At 39.5% G+C, this 14455-nt stretch overlaps 1 protein-coding gene across 13 annotated transcripts in view; it reads right to left on the reverse strand.

Moving 5' to 3' along the window:
* The window catches only part of RYR1 (ryanodine receptor 1), a 169619-nt gene that overhangs the window by 71689 nt on the left and 83475 nt on the right, over positions 1-14455 (reverse strand). For 9 of the 13 annotated variants that reach the window (XM_056540398.1, XM_056540396.1, XM_056540392.1 and 6 more), the window contains 25 exons: positions 13721-13841; positions 13419-13588; positions 12887-13107; positions 11074-11164; positions 10411-10551; positions 10161-10324; positions 8862-8940; positions 8686-8775; positions 7930-8073; positions 7500-7580; positions 7288-7363; positions 6914-7037; positions 6570-6685; positions 6311-6378; positions 5431-5552; positions 5080-5129; positions 4803-4863; positions 4462-4700; positions 4202-4283; positions 3987-4117; positions 3581-3901; positions 2848-3088; positions 2635-2722; positions 1869-1961; positions 847-861 (listed from right to left, as the gene is read on the reverse strand). In XM_056540398.1, the coding sequence (XP_056396373.1) occupies positions 847-861; positions 1869-1961; positions 2635-2722; positions 2848-3088; positions 3581-3901; positions 3987-4117; positions 4202-4283; positions 4462-4700; positions 4803-4863; positions 5080-5129; positions 5431-5552; positions 6311-6378; positions 6570-6685; positions 6914-7037; positions 7288-7363; positions 7500-7580; positions 7930-8073; positions 8686-8775; positions 8862-8940; positions 10161-10324; positions 10411-10551; positions 11074-11164; positions 12887-13107; positions 13419-13588; positions 13721-13841 (3129 nt within the window). The remainder of the gene's footprint in view (positions 1-846; positions 862-1868; positions 1962-2634; positions 2723-2847; positions 3089-3580; positions 3902-3986; positions 4118-4201; positions 4284-4461; positions 4701-4802; positions 4864-5079; positions 5130-5430; positions 5553-6310; positions 6379-6569; positions 6686-6913; positions 7038-7287; positions 7364-7499; positions 7581-7929; positions 8074-8685; positions 8776-8861; positions 8941-10160; positions 10325-10410; positions 10552-11073; positions 11165-12886; positions 13108-13418; positions 13589-13720; positions 13842-14455) is intronic. The other 4 variants (XM_056540397.1, XM_056540399.1, XM_056540394.1 and 1 more) reach the window with 1 other exon arrangement.

Below are 14455 nucleotides of genomic sequence, written 5' to 3' on the forward strand. Positions count from 1 at the left end.
CACCTTGTTCCTCCTCTTACCAGGCAGCTGTTTCCTCCTTACAATGCCACTTCCAGTCCCCATTGCTCTCACGTGTGACCAGCCAGTGCACACTAGGATTTTGTGTATGGCCCAGAGGTCACTTTTGCAATGTAACTCACTGGGACTCACTGAGCATCCAGAACATTTCTTCCAGTCCACACAGAAATTGCTGTGTGAATCGGCTGGTTAATATGAGCACAGCAGGAACTGGGTCTACGTCTGATTGGGGAAACAGAGTTCCCAGTAAGAAAGAGAGTATGGTGGCTGTTTAGCCTTGCTATGCTTATGCTGGAATGGGAAAATATACTATTGGGCAGACTGTTGCTTTAGAAAAACGAAAACAGAATTTCTGAACCTCGATTCTACTTTGAACTATGAGCACTATTGGGATTACTGAAGGTAAAGGAGTGGACAGAAGAAAGACCAGATATTTAATCTAACTATAATGACAGGATTTTAGTATAGATTGTAATATCACAGTAAACTCTTATAACTTTTATTCCCTAAAGCTGGGAACCTTATCAAGGTATATTATTTTCTGAATGTCCTACAAGAACTTTCAGGCAGTAAAGTGAAAGGAGTCCTTCAATTATTCCTCTATGACAAATTCAATATTTGCTTCATCTAAGTAAGTGCAAGACTGTACAGCGTGTAAAAGCCAATGCTAGAAGCGGCCAACACTGTACAGTATTACATAGCACTTCTTTGATGAAAGTGATGTATAAGTGAAAGCAGGACAGACAGACGGAAGTAGCCATGCTTCCCACACAGGCAGAGGGCAACAACGCAGCAGCCCCACCACAAGAAAAGAGGTTGACTGCTGACCTGGCTGTCTCCAGACTAACAAGGGAACAAAGAGAGAAACACATAAATTTGTTACAGAATAAACTGAAAATGATAAACATCTAAATTACAAAAAAAATTGGCCAAATTATGATAATTTGGGGATGTAAAATGAACACAATAGTAAGGAGATTTATAAGGGAAATGTCACAATAAGAAGACTAATAACAACAAACATTCTACCAAGATGAACTGACAACACTCCATGGTAATTCAAGAACTTGTTGAAATTGTTATGAAGAACCTACCTGTATATATAGGGGCTATTGCTTATAAATTAACATAGCAAGAGTGTAATTCGTCATCATCAATACAGTGTGCAGTTAGATATTTGGTGTTACTTATTCTTGACAATAATGAGTATATGGCATGTAGTAAAATATTGGACCTGTATTTATGAGAGTAAAACCGGAAGACAGGACATGTAAGAAAACTGTAGATATACAATTGTCATGGTGGGTCAGTCACCAAACACATGAAAGATGTCTTCTAAAAGGTCACCAGAAAACTACATGGAGATGCATCTAAATGGTTAACCCATTTTTGAGATGGTCAAGCTCAAAAATTGGTTTGTCAAGCTGAAGACAGGATTTACTTTGATGGAAGTCTTTAACTATATATTTGTCAAGGTGGTCAGTTACCATTCACGCTAAAAATGTCTTCTAAAAGGTCACCAGAGTACACTAAGGAGATGCAAAAAACAAGGAAATCCCGGCACTCCAAAGTAACCTGCTCAAATTCTCTTCATGTTTATTTTAGCAAAGAATAGTACAAAGTGCTAGCAGCAGTGTGTCATGCAGGCCTTTCTCAACTGTGTGCCGTAACGTTCTGCTGCTAGCACTTTGTACTATTCTTTGCTAAAATAAAGATGAAGAGAATTTGAGCAGGTTACTTTGGAGTGTCGGGATTTCCTTGTTTTTTGCATATTTGTACTGATCCTCGAGCACAGTGCCGACCTTCCCTGCTGGAAACTCTAAGGAGATGCACCTAAATGGTTAACCCACCTTGGACATTTTGCTTTTGCTGTCCGCAGTGAGGAAGGACATATTGTTGATCTCATTCTGCACCACAAAGTTCTGTTCCTCCCGTTTAAAGTTCTAGAAAAGAAGGAAAAAATTATTTAGTTTTCAAGGTTTCCTTCTTCCTAAATGGGAGATATAACTAATACTCATGATATTAAAATTCAGTACTCACTAATATTAAAGTCCTACTACTTTACTGGTAGTCTCATTAATTAAATGTACCACAGCTTTTGTGCTTCAAGAAAAGAGTGGTGTAGGCCATTCCTTGTATGACAATCATGTATTAGGATTTTAATATGGTAAAATGCATTTCTAGATATGGTGAGTGAATTGGGGTGTGTGGCCTAAGCATTCACTCCTGCTGACACAAGGCCTGGGCTTGTAACCACTATGAATTTCCATATGTATTGTATAACCGTATTATTTAGACATTGTATAGCACTATTATTACATTCAATTAGGTATGGATCTTTTACTTGGTTACTATATTTTGGTATTATTTGCTGGGATTTATTTAGGCAACATATGGCACCACTACGTAGCGACACTATAGGAAATTGTTTTGTAATGTATGGTGAATGGAAATATTTTTTTTTTTGTTTAATGTATGTCACCATTATTTTGGCATTACACTGTATGGTATGGTTATTTGTACACGGTAGGACCTTACACCATAAGGATAAAGGATGTACAGGGCACTGGCTAACATAAACCTGGCCCTGTATTCATAATAGTATTTAGAACTTACATGGGACTTAGACCAGAAGATGAACACTTCTCCAACCATGCGGAAAAGTTCTTCTGCATCACAGTTGGGTACTGTCAGCCAATTTGCCCTATAATAAATAAAAAAAATGGCAATATCACATCAAAGTCACAATAGCAGATGTTGGTGGCTTATTTAAGATGGCAACATTAAATCGTGGTCTCTTTTTAGTCACTTAATGGGCTGTTACTGTACCTGTTGTTGTCCACATAACGGATGAGTAGAGGGTATAGCGCATAGAGATCGCGGCATAAAACAGAGAACTCATCACGAATCAGACTTTCAGAATCTTCAGATTCACCCTTAGCTTCCAAACGTAGCTGCTCTTCTTCTGCAACAACCTTGCCTGCCCGTTTTTTCAACTTTTCCATGGTGGGAATAAAATGAGATCGAAGCAGCTCAGGCTTAGCCTTGCTCACAATGGGCTGGGCAAAAACTGGTAGAGAAAAATTGTACGCGCATTACAATCATAGGGGGAGATTTTTTAAACCTTTATCAGGCAAAAAACGTTAAAAATTCTCAACATTTTTGCACAAACACTTTTCGTCGCAATATTTTTTGACTTTTTGTCACTTTGTGTCGCTGTTGCCAAGTGGGTTCCAGCATGGTTCAACGTGGGTGCGACACCACACAAAAAGGATGTGGTGTCCTGGACACATCATATTTATTTTATTTTTCGCTTGCAAAGAGGCAAAAACTGAAACTAAAAGGCTACACCAACTTCAAGCTGGCACTGTGCTGTTCACGTTTACATAACTCAGTCTGCACGTGCGCTGGTGGCAGATTTTTTTTTTGAGCCAGGAAGAAGAAAACCAGCCTTGATACATAACCCCAATAGTTGTTTTTTTTTTTAAGACTATCCTGGTCTAAAGACTGTTATTATGGTCATATCAAGTTCCCTCCATTATTATAAAGCCTCCTGAGATACCTGCAAGTCTCTTCATCCATGAGGCCTCGTCTATGCCAAGATTGTTGACAACAATTCGGAGGATATTTCCAAGAAGAGCATTGAGGTGTTCAGAAGTCACACTTGTGCAGCAAGGTGAAGAGTCATCTGGGATGTTCTCTGGTCCTCTCTCCCACCAACGAGGAAGGTAGTTGCATAGCATGGGCAATGTTACTTCAATTACATGTGGCATCTCTGTATACCGGGCACCAGACTCTGCTAACATTGATATCTCCTTCATCAAAGTCTGCAGATCAGGGATGTCTGGACACATTTCTTCAACAGAGTTGGGAAGACCCAAGACTAATAGAGAATTAGAAAAATGAAGAATGATAAATTTTATGGAACTGGAGTGGGAAGTTATGTGTGTTCTTCTTCATATACTTACTGGCACGCTCTCGAGGGGATTTGGTGGTATAAACAGAGTAGATATTATACTCATTCAGGTATGGTTCCAAGAAAGCCACAGGCATTGCAGCAGCAAGTCTAGCCAGACACTCCCCCAAAGCTGGACGTTGTCTAACAAGAAACACATATGCACATTTTACACCTAGAAGTTTTGTTTTCTACACATTTATTATAAAACACAATGACCATCCTTACTTTTCAACATAGGGGTTCTTAGTGGTTCCTAGAGAGTATATACTGCACAATGTTCTGTAGCAGGAGACTTGTACATCATCCACTGGAAAGACAGAAGAAGAACTATAAGTGTTTTGTTGTCAAACATAGAAGACATGGGATGATCTACAAGGCTGAAAATAGTATCAGAGGTTTATAATCTATTTAATGCATATATCTCCTGGCCTATTGAGTTTGACATAAAATTTGTAAACTTTCCAGTGTAAAACTCTGTAACTTACATATAACATCGTCTCCAAACTGATGTTGTGCAATGTGCTCAAACAGTGATGTCAGAACTGGCAAAAGGGCCACCGTCGTGTAACTGATATTCTGTCCCACGCCCTTAACCTGAGTACGTGACTGCGAAACCTTTCCAAGTTTTAGGTTTTCAACCATCTTCTCAATGTCTTCAGAAGCACCCTCAAAGAAGGAACGTAAACCAGCCTTGACTATCTCTGGACCAGACTTCATTACTGTCCTGTAAGGTTAATTGGGAGGTATATATACACTTATATTAAAGATTCAATTTGTAATGACAACTTGGTCCTTATGTGTGCATATACATCATTTACATAATTACCTGGCATCCAGAGAACGTGCCAAGATATGCAGACAGTTGACAACAGCTGGAGCATCCGTTCCTGAAAGGATATTGGGAGACATTTAATAAAGTTATACATCCATTACCTTGACTCAACTAAAGCTCAAACATAGAAAGGCTCCTTCCACACCACAAATCCAGAGGAGAAGACACGTGGAACCAGTATGTTCTGGGAGCAGTCAGTATGGGGTTAGCTCATGCAGTAAAGATTAGTGGAATGATAAGATCTTCACAGCAGCAATATCTCACTGCTTACCGAACAAAGATACGCGGTGCCGTACCAGAGCAGCCATCTTACAGAATAGGCTAAAGAGGGTGAGAAAGGCAGGTGCAGTGGGAAGGAGGAGGAGAGACAGTGAAAGTGAGTCTAATGTAGAGCATACAACAAGTCTATAAACCACAGTGGGAACTTTCATCAAACTATACTGTAGATGTCTATTTAGAAAAATCCAGATAATTTAGGCAATAAAATATCTTATTCTTGGTTCATTGCATTGGCTTCACCATTTTATACTGCACCTCTCAGTCCAACAATGTATTCACCAGACCAAGCTACCTATATTCTATGCTTGCTAGCCCAATGGGAGTCATTACATTAAGCACTGACCTAGCAATCATCTCCTTCTCCTTGTTGGATGCATGTCCACCGCTGCCTAACACCTTGGCTGGTGTAGACAGGAAGTAGAGACAATGATTCTTGAAGTTCTGGTTGATCAGCGGAAGAAGGATCTGTAGAGTAGAAAGATAGCATCATGCGAGTTGGGGTGTATAGGAATAGAGAATACATTAGGTGTAGAGAAGGGGAGATAAGGTTTTACCACCTTTTCTACAGCTTATGAAGACCACTTCTTAATCTAAAAACTAGGATCTTGTTTGATATCAATTACAATGTGTTGAAATATACAAAGGATAGGGGGTAAGTGTCTGATCGCGGGGGGTGCAACTGCTGTATGGGGCCCATCCTACTTACCCGTCCTCTGTGCAGAGCGGCCCCAACCATCCTTGACAAATGCAAGTGATGGCCTGCTCTGTGGCTGGAGATTGGCTGAGTGAGCTGTCACTTGCGTTCAACCAGGAAAGTGGGGACCGCTCTGTTCTGAGGATGGGTAAATAGGACAGGCCCTGTACAGGAAATCATGGAGGGTCCCAGCAGTCAGACCCTCCACGATCAGACACTTGTTCCCTATCTGTGGAAGGGGACAAGTGTCTAAAAGTTCGCTGGACTACCTCTTTAACATCTTATGCTGACTAGTTGGATGACATCAATGCTTTTCACAATCTTTGAAAGAATTCTCCCATTTACAGAGAGATAAATTTCAACCCATTGCCTAAAATTGTTGAAATTCTTTTTTAGTGAATATTTGTGGGTGGTTGACAAAAGATAATTGTTCCACCATTGGCTGCTATAGTTTCCTCAATTCTCACTTGCTAGTAAATACCACCCAAAGGCACGGCAGAAGAAATTCAAAGAATAATAGTTCACAAACCTTCGCAAAGAACTTGATTTCCCTCTCATGAGGGGATTTCTCTACTCTGCCGCTGCTCACAACTGCCTCTAAAAATTACAAAATGGAAAACCAATGTGAATACATATGCCGATCCTGTACATCAATAAGTTACTAAAGGATGCTTAAATACTTGAGTGTATTGCAGTTATTTTTCAGTGAAACATGAATAGGTTTATATTTTCGGACTAGAGATAAAATTGCTTCAGAGTTGTCAATATTCAACTCCATATCCTTATACCTAAATGTGCTATAAATTCCTGGGCTGAATCCATTAGCTTTAAAAGTTTTTGCAGGAAGCCATATGCAAAACGCTTTTCAATGGAGGAGGTGTCCAGCTCCATGTCCTTCAGCCCCCTGCAAATAATAAGAAGTTGGTCACCAATGGTTATCATGAACCCCATGTGCTTCACTGTCAACCAGTTTTCTATCTAAAGTCTAAGGTAGTTTAACAATTACTTTGGAATTTGCATGCATCCCCAACATTACATGAATGAAACATATGTACAAAACTAGCTGATCAAAATTAACAATAGATATAGAGGTTCTTATGTCAATAGGCATAAAGCCCCAGATTAAACCAACCTGGTCACTGCATAGCCATTAAGCTGAAGAAATTTAAGAAGTTCATGTGCCTTCTCCCTGTCCCGAGCCTTCTCTTTGGCCGTCAATGTATCATATGGTACAAGTAAGGGATGGGTTCCTCCTCCTGTAAAGCAATGCAATTTACATTTTAAAGTGTAGACAGGAAACAACTTAGCTTGGATAAAGACAAACATGACAAGGATAGATAAGAGAATAAGTAGAAGCAAAAAGTTTTGTTGAAATTTTCCCAACTGCATGGTGCAAGGAGAAGCACTGGCCAAACTAATGTTATTGCACATGAAGATGGAACAAATGAAGAGTTGGATAAATGGACATAAACATATCTCTTCACAACTGAGGCTTTACGCCCTTACCTTTTGCCTCCAGCTCATGTTTCTTCTTACGCCCCCATGTGTTATGATAATTTTCTGCCAGTTGCTCAGCCATTGACTAAAACAGAGATGACTTACAATGAAGGTATAAAGCATATTAATTGTGTCTTTCCGGCCAGAAAGATCATTATCAAAGTACCTTGATATTACAATTCCATACTTGATAAAAATTCTTTGTAAAATCGTATTCTTACCTGAAGCTCTCTAGACAAGGTAATTCCAGTAAGGTCAATGGGAGTGGGACTAAAGGTTTGTACGCTGGGATCATATGTTGCCTGGAAAGTATGGAAAACAAAATGGTAAAATAGTTTTCTTTTATGCTTTACTTATTTATAAACAACAATAGATAGAAATATAGACATTAGATAGCTAGCTGGTTCTTAAGGTGCCCATAGAGACTAAAGTTGGAAGAAGCCACTTATTTTACCACCTAACCATATAGTTCTGGGAGAGATATGTTGGCACCGCAGCTGTCGGGCTGCAGCTTACTGCTTCCTCCCAATAGAGAAAACATGAACATTTAGATATGCCAAATGTGCATGTGTATTCTGAGGTAGGGAGAGATAACTGTCAGTCGAACGAACATTTGACCGACAGTTATTGAACGTGTATGGTCAACTTTACCTGGGCAGTTTGAGAGATCTTTCGTGTTTTTGTTTTCTTTTCAGTCCTATCATCTTCTCCTTCTCGGGCCTTTTCAACCATCCATTCCCAAGCTATCATGGCTTTTAGTGACTCTTTGATAGGCCAACGATAGATCTCTTTGTCCTGTTAAAGTGAAGTTAAGAAAATTTGTGAAAACATTTGTGTATGCTTTTTTAACTGTCCAAACAATAGATCTCTGTCCAGAGAAAATGAGATAAACATCCTCATTTATGGTTTATAACTTAAAGGGGTTATCACAAGATTAAAAGTTATCCACTATGCATAGGTTAGAGGATATCTAGCTGATTGGTGGGGGTCTGACTGCTGGGACCTCCAATGATCACAAACATTGAGTTCAATTGTCCCCTGAGTAAATGGAACGGCAGCACACATACTCGGGCCACTATTCACTTCACTGTCTTTCGGACTTCTGAACATAGCCATATTCAGTACCGGACTTCTGAACATAGTCATGTTCAGTGCTCAGTAAAGTTTGGAAGCCCCATGAAGAATGGATAGAACAGAGCTCAAGTATGCACTCTGTTTCTCCATTCACTTAGGGGACAATTGACCTCCCTTTTTGTGATCAATAGGGGTTTTAACAGTTGAACACCATTCAGCTGGTTTTCCAATATCCAGTGCATAGACGACAACTTTTAATCTTGGGATGACCCATTTAAGGTAATTGAGAAAACAAGATGCAGAGCTGTCCAGTTTTTAGGAGTTTTCATATACCTTTTCAGAGAAGGTTTTATAGGGGCGCAACATGGGATGTGTTTTGGCTTCTTCATCCACTGTCTCACCATAGGACCAGTTATTTTGTATCTGAAACAAGAAGAAACATTATTCAGAAGTGAAGGAGCTATAGAGCTTATACTCCATGCTACCAAATACAAGGATGTTTTCCTTACCTTCTCAAAAGCCCACTTGTCATGTGTGTACTCGGCATACTTGTTGATAAAGCCATCAAGCTTTTCAGGAATGATTACACTGTAATATAAAATATATGAGTGTACATTGAGCTTATACAAATTGGCCCTCATTTACTATTGCAAACCCGACATGTTTAGTCGGGTTGTGCGCCAGATTCTGAGAAAACCCGACTAACTCTCCATTTTCCTGAGAAAATCCGAAAAAGGGGCGTGGCCGATGGTGAAAGAGGCGTGGTCACATAAAATGGTCTTGTTCACGACATTTTCACATAAACCCAACATAATTACTAAGGTTTCCACAGAAAATGTGGTGGATTTCAGCTGAGGAAAACCAGAAAGATCAGAGCATGTGTATAAAATGCTAAGGGAAAGTGGAAAATGTAGGGAAACCTTAGTAAATACCGTGGAAAATAAATTGTAGGGAATTAAAACCCACAAAGAAACCTACACAACACTCTTAGTAAATGAGGGCCATTATGTTTGAAGAGATCTAGGGTATTCCTAGGATATGCCATCACTAATGACTGTGGGGGTCAATGTAAAAAAACTTTACGACTTAGAGACTTTCCTTACTCTTTCCTTACATATATAGTGATATAATTCTGTCCACTGAGGAAGGGGTCGGATTAAGTACCCTGAAACGCATCTAGAGTCTCTCGTATTGTCTGAATATAGCACTAAAAAGACGCACTGCTACCCGGCCACAACCTGCCGTAGTAACAACTCAAGCTGCCTTGTGAAAGATCGCTTCACATAGCGCACACGGAGCCAGCGACTGCCCGCAGTGTCTTACATACTCATATTATTCTACCATTAGGGCCCAACGGTAGATATGTCTAAAATTAGTGCATAATTCAATACATTTTTTATCATACCATTAATTTTTATATGCTATTGTTTTAGCATTTTTCATGCATGTTTTACATATGCATTTATTATTTAATACTTAATTATATTGCAATACATTTTCTGCACTTTTTCAAACAAATCTGTCTTCATTTATATCATTGTGTACCATCTGGTATGGTGAGATCTTAGAGGTGTGGTTTACATTTTTTACTATATACCCCTCTACTATTGGTCGGTGGGGATCGGCTTTTTAACCACTTAAACCTTGGATCTCTGGTGGTGAGCTGCACACATTGCTTGTTTCTTTCCTAACATAGTTTGTACACATGTAGGTGATTTGTGTCTAGCATATTAGCGAATTCTACAGAAGTGCTGCCATTTCTCGCGATTTCCACACTACAAGAGTCTCATACATGCAAAAACACTTACTTTAATGTCTCCACTGGTTTGGGGTCAAAGTTTCCTTCAGCATCCACAGAAGCCTTCTTCTCAGTCTTTGAGGAGTAACTAGCATCCACATAGTCCGGTGGGATGGCACCAGCAATTGCACACAGACATGGCATGACGATTTTATACATCTCAGCATCAAATTTCTGTAAATGGGGAGTTCCAGAATTATCAAAAATTGGACAAGCAATTGCAAGTTTCATAAACAGCATAAAGAATTAAAATGTGTTACCTTATGAGCAAGAGATTCAAATATGCCCCAGAAAAGTTTCCTTGTTAGATGAAGCTCCTCTTCTGATGACACGCCATAATTGGCCCATCCAGTTGGAAGACAGTAGTATTTCCAGCAACGCTCATAGTGATTGGTGAGGAGCTTAAACCAATAGGGATAATTACTATTGATGCCTACTATGAACATAGAGAATATTTTTTTCAAATGACCTCAAGTATTTTTCATTGCTAAATCAAATGGTTTGATGTTCCTTGGAGCACTAAAGATGCTGTCCAGTTTAGAAAACCCATTTTCCAGTACTGTTAGGAAATTCTGAGTCAACAGATAAAGGTCTCCTGTATAAGATTCTGATTCCTTGGCCAGAGTGGAGAGCAGTTACAAAGTGTCTCTTGTTCTCGAGGACCCATCCTGTTCTACACTACACAAATGAACCATTGACTTAAATGGGAACTGTGTAATGTTTAATTTCCCCTATGGAGGCGCTGCAGGAAAACTAAACACTTACTGCCAGATTAAATAACAGATTACATCTGATCACTGGGGGTTCCAGCAGGAGGACACTTACTTTTAACAAATATTGAAAGCCCAAAGCAAAAAGCCCCTTTAATTTACAGACTATCTGCAATCGGCTGACTGAACACATACCTAGGTATACAAACTTACCTTCAGTGGCATTTTGGAAAATTCATTAAGAATTGGAACGTCAAAGACAAGCCTTCGCAACAGATGCTGCAACATTGATGGACGGAGATATCTAGACACAGAAGCACAGGTTTTCAATTATACAGAATAGGCAAATGATTAACACACAGCAAAAAAAAATTTAAAATCCATATAAATCAATGAAATGTAACAAATGTCATATTACCTTATAATCAGTATTACAATGAATACAATGAATGAATACACTTAGGACTGGCATCACTAATCTCACTTATTTGCTGTCCCTTAAGGGTACATATAAGATGCCATTGGTGCCCAATGAAATGCTGTAAAATGTCTACATTGTTGTAAGAAAAGTCATGAAAAATAAAAGCTGAACATGAATGAATACTAGGATTCTAAATAATCTTCATTTTTGCAGCCCCCAAAATCTTTGGTAAATGGCAATGAGGTCACAGTAAGGACTGCAGAGAAAGGTTTGAACTCCATTATTAATGCTCAAGTCACATTTATGCAAGAAATTGCAACTTTTGCAGTTGGTAAGGCAGTTCTTGCAAGTTTTTAAAAATTGTGCGTGGGGCCTGGCAGAAATCGGCGTAAACTGTAGTGAAAAATCTATGCCAGCTCATAACTGGCATATATTTTTATTTGTGACCTGTGCCTCTTAATATACTTGCCACATCTTGTTCTAGTGAATTTATGTACAGTGGTCCCTCAAGTTACAATATTAATTGGTTCCGGGACGACAATTGTATGTTGAAACCATTGTATGTTGAGACCAGAACTCTATGGAAACCTGGTAATTGGTTCTGAAGCCCCAAAATGTCATCCAAAAATAGGAAAAAGTAAGGATTAAAGAAAAATAAGTAGATAACTAATATAGATAAAGCAAATCCTTATATATAAAAGTAATAAAGATCTGCTGGGAGCTGTAAACACTGTCTATGTCAGTGTTTCACAACCAGGGTGCCTTCGGCTGTCCGGGCATGCTGGGAGTTGTAGTTTTGCAACAGCTGGAGGCACCCTCTTTGGGAAACACTGGTCTATGTAGAGGAAAGAAGCTTCTTCAGGGTCCTGTACAGAACACACAATGTCCTAAAAAAAAAAAAAAAAAAAAAAAAAAAAGGAAAATGGAGCCGCTCTCACCTGATGTCCAAAGGAGCAGCTAACTCTGGCAGAGATAAAGAGTACAGAACATGGAATACCTCCCTGTACTGTAGGGGGCGCTACCAGACACCAGTCAGTGCATACACTTCAGTAATACAGTTAAAGAGTACAGAACATGTAATACCTCCCTGTACTGTAGGGGGCGCTACCAGACACCAGTCAGTGCATACACTTCAGTAATACCGTTAAAGAGTACAGAACATGTAATACCTCCCTGTACTGTAGGGGGCGCTACCAGACATCAGTCAGTGCATACACTTCAGTAATACAGGTAAAGAGTACAGAACATGTAATACCTCCCTGTACTGTAGGGGGTGCTACCAGACATCAGTCAGTGCATACACTTCAGTAATACAGGTAAAGAGTACAGAACATGTAATACCTCCCTGTACTGTACCAGTCAATGCATACACTTCAGTAATACAAGGGTTTTACCAGTGAAATGTCCATTCTGATTGGTCGGTTCTTCCAGCCCTTGACACGTTTCGCAGATTCCATAGCATTGTATGTTGAGTCTGGTTTCAAGTTACAATGGCCCAGAAAAGACCATTGTATGTTGAAACTATTGTGTGTTGAGGCCATTGTAAGTTGAGGGATCACTGTATAGATACATTTATAAATAAATCTCCTCTTGTGTGCTTCGTACCTGCACAGTCCCATTAGACATTCCTCAATAACGTCTCTCTGAGCTTTGGTAAGAGAACGTCCACGAGATAATCGGTAAATTGTGTGCAACATGGAGTCCACCATTATAGCCCGGTGCTCAGTGCCGGCAAACAGAGGAGCACATTTGGTGATAAGAGGAAGAACGGCCAAACACAGGTATCGATTTAACGCCAAGGCCATTTCAGTGGTGCTAAATGCAGCCTGAGATTTAAGGAAGAAAGGATAAAATGAGTAATGTAAAAGAAGTCTTCAAGAAAATTTAAGGAGCTGTACAGAATTAGCAAAACATGGCTTCCTTCTTCCAAAAACAGCACCGCATCTGTTCATGAAATCTGCCTGGCTTTGCAGCTCAGAGCCACTACACTGAGATTGAATTGCAATACTACACAACATGTAGACAGGTGAGAACTGTTCCTGGAAGAAAGCAGCAATGTTAATCTGGCCATAATACAATCCAAACAACCATTAGTTAGGAGATAAATTACAGCAATATTTTTCGTTAAAGTACTTACAGTGTCCAGAGATGCAGCTGCTCTCATATCTGGTAGGAAACCAACTTCTAAAACTTGTAATAGGAAATCCTGATTGTCAATTCCATAGACACGGTCCAGAAAAAGAACCATCGGTGACTTATGGTCTGGCAGAAAGCTGGCAGACATTTTTGGCTCCATAATATTGCCATCTGACAAAGAAGAAATAATTAAAATAAGGTGTGGTATCATCTATACTCCACCTGTTACATATGTACTACTTAATGCTGTAGTAAACATTAGTTAACTTTTCAAGTTCTTAATAACCTCCAAAAGCATCTTACCCTTTCCAAATGATGGTATTTGAAGGGGTAGGCTAATAACCCCAACCAGATCTTCAATGGGCACCAAAGACCGAAGGATAGCTCGGATTCGCAAGGCTTCACCTTTTCCGGCCTGGATCAACTGGAGAAATATAGTGAAGCATAATTCAGTTAAGAAATACATAAAATAAAAATCAGGACTGGAGGCAGGGTAAGTAGCTAACACAGAACCATACTGGATAGTTCAAGAAGAAAAAGCAAAGGTGCTCCTTGTGGAGTATCCCTTGCACCAAGGATACCGGGGAGGGGGAGTGTAAATCGCTGCTTACCAATATGGGTTGTGTACCAACATACACAACAATGGTATACGTGTGTAAAGACTGTATGCCCGTCTGCAGCCTTCCTGGATTATTGTTGCAAAATGGAGTAGGACTTCATAAGTACAGGAATCACAGTGCTGACCAGGCAAGGATCCACAAGCAGGAAAGTATCCACCAACAGGTTTATTAACATCAATGCAACACGTTTCACTGCGCATGCACAGCTTCATCAGGCATATCAATTGGGAGCAACACCCAGGGTTATATACCCTAATGGTGTTAACCTCTGAAGAGCATCAGCAAAAATAGCAAACAGATATCTGTAAACATCCATACTAAAATATAAAATACAGCGTAATTATAACAATAGATTACATAAAATAAATTATTATAAAAGAAAGGGAAAAAGAAGAAAATTCTGCATCAAAAACGCATA

Source organism: Hyla sarda, chromosome 9 (assembly GCF_029499605.1).
Source record: "Hyla sarda isolate aHylSar1 chromosome 9, aHylSar1.hap1, whole genome shotgun sequence".
Taxonomy (NCBI): Eukaryota; Metazoa; Chordata; class Amphibia; order Anura; family Hylidae; genus Hyla; species Hyla sarda.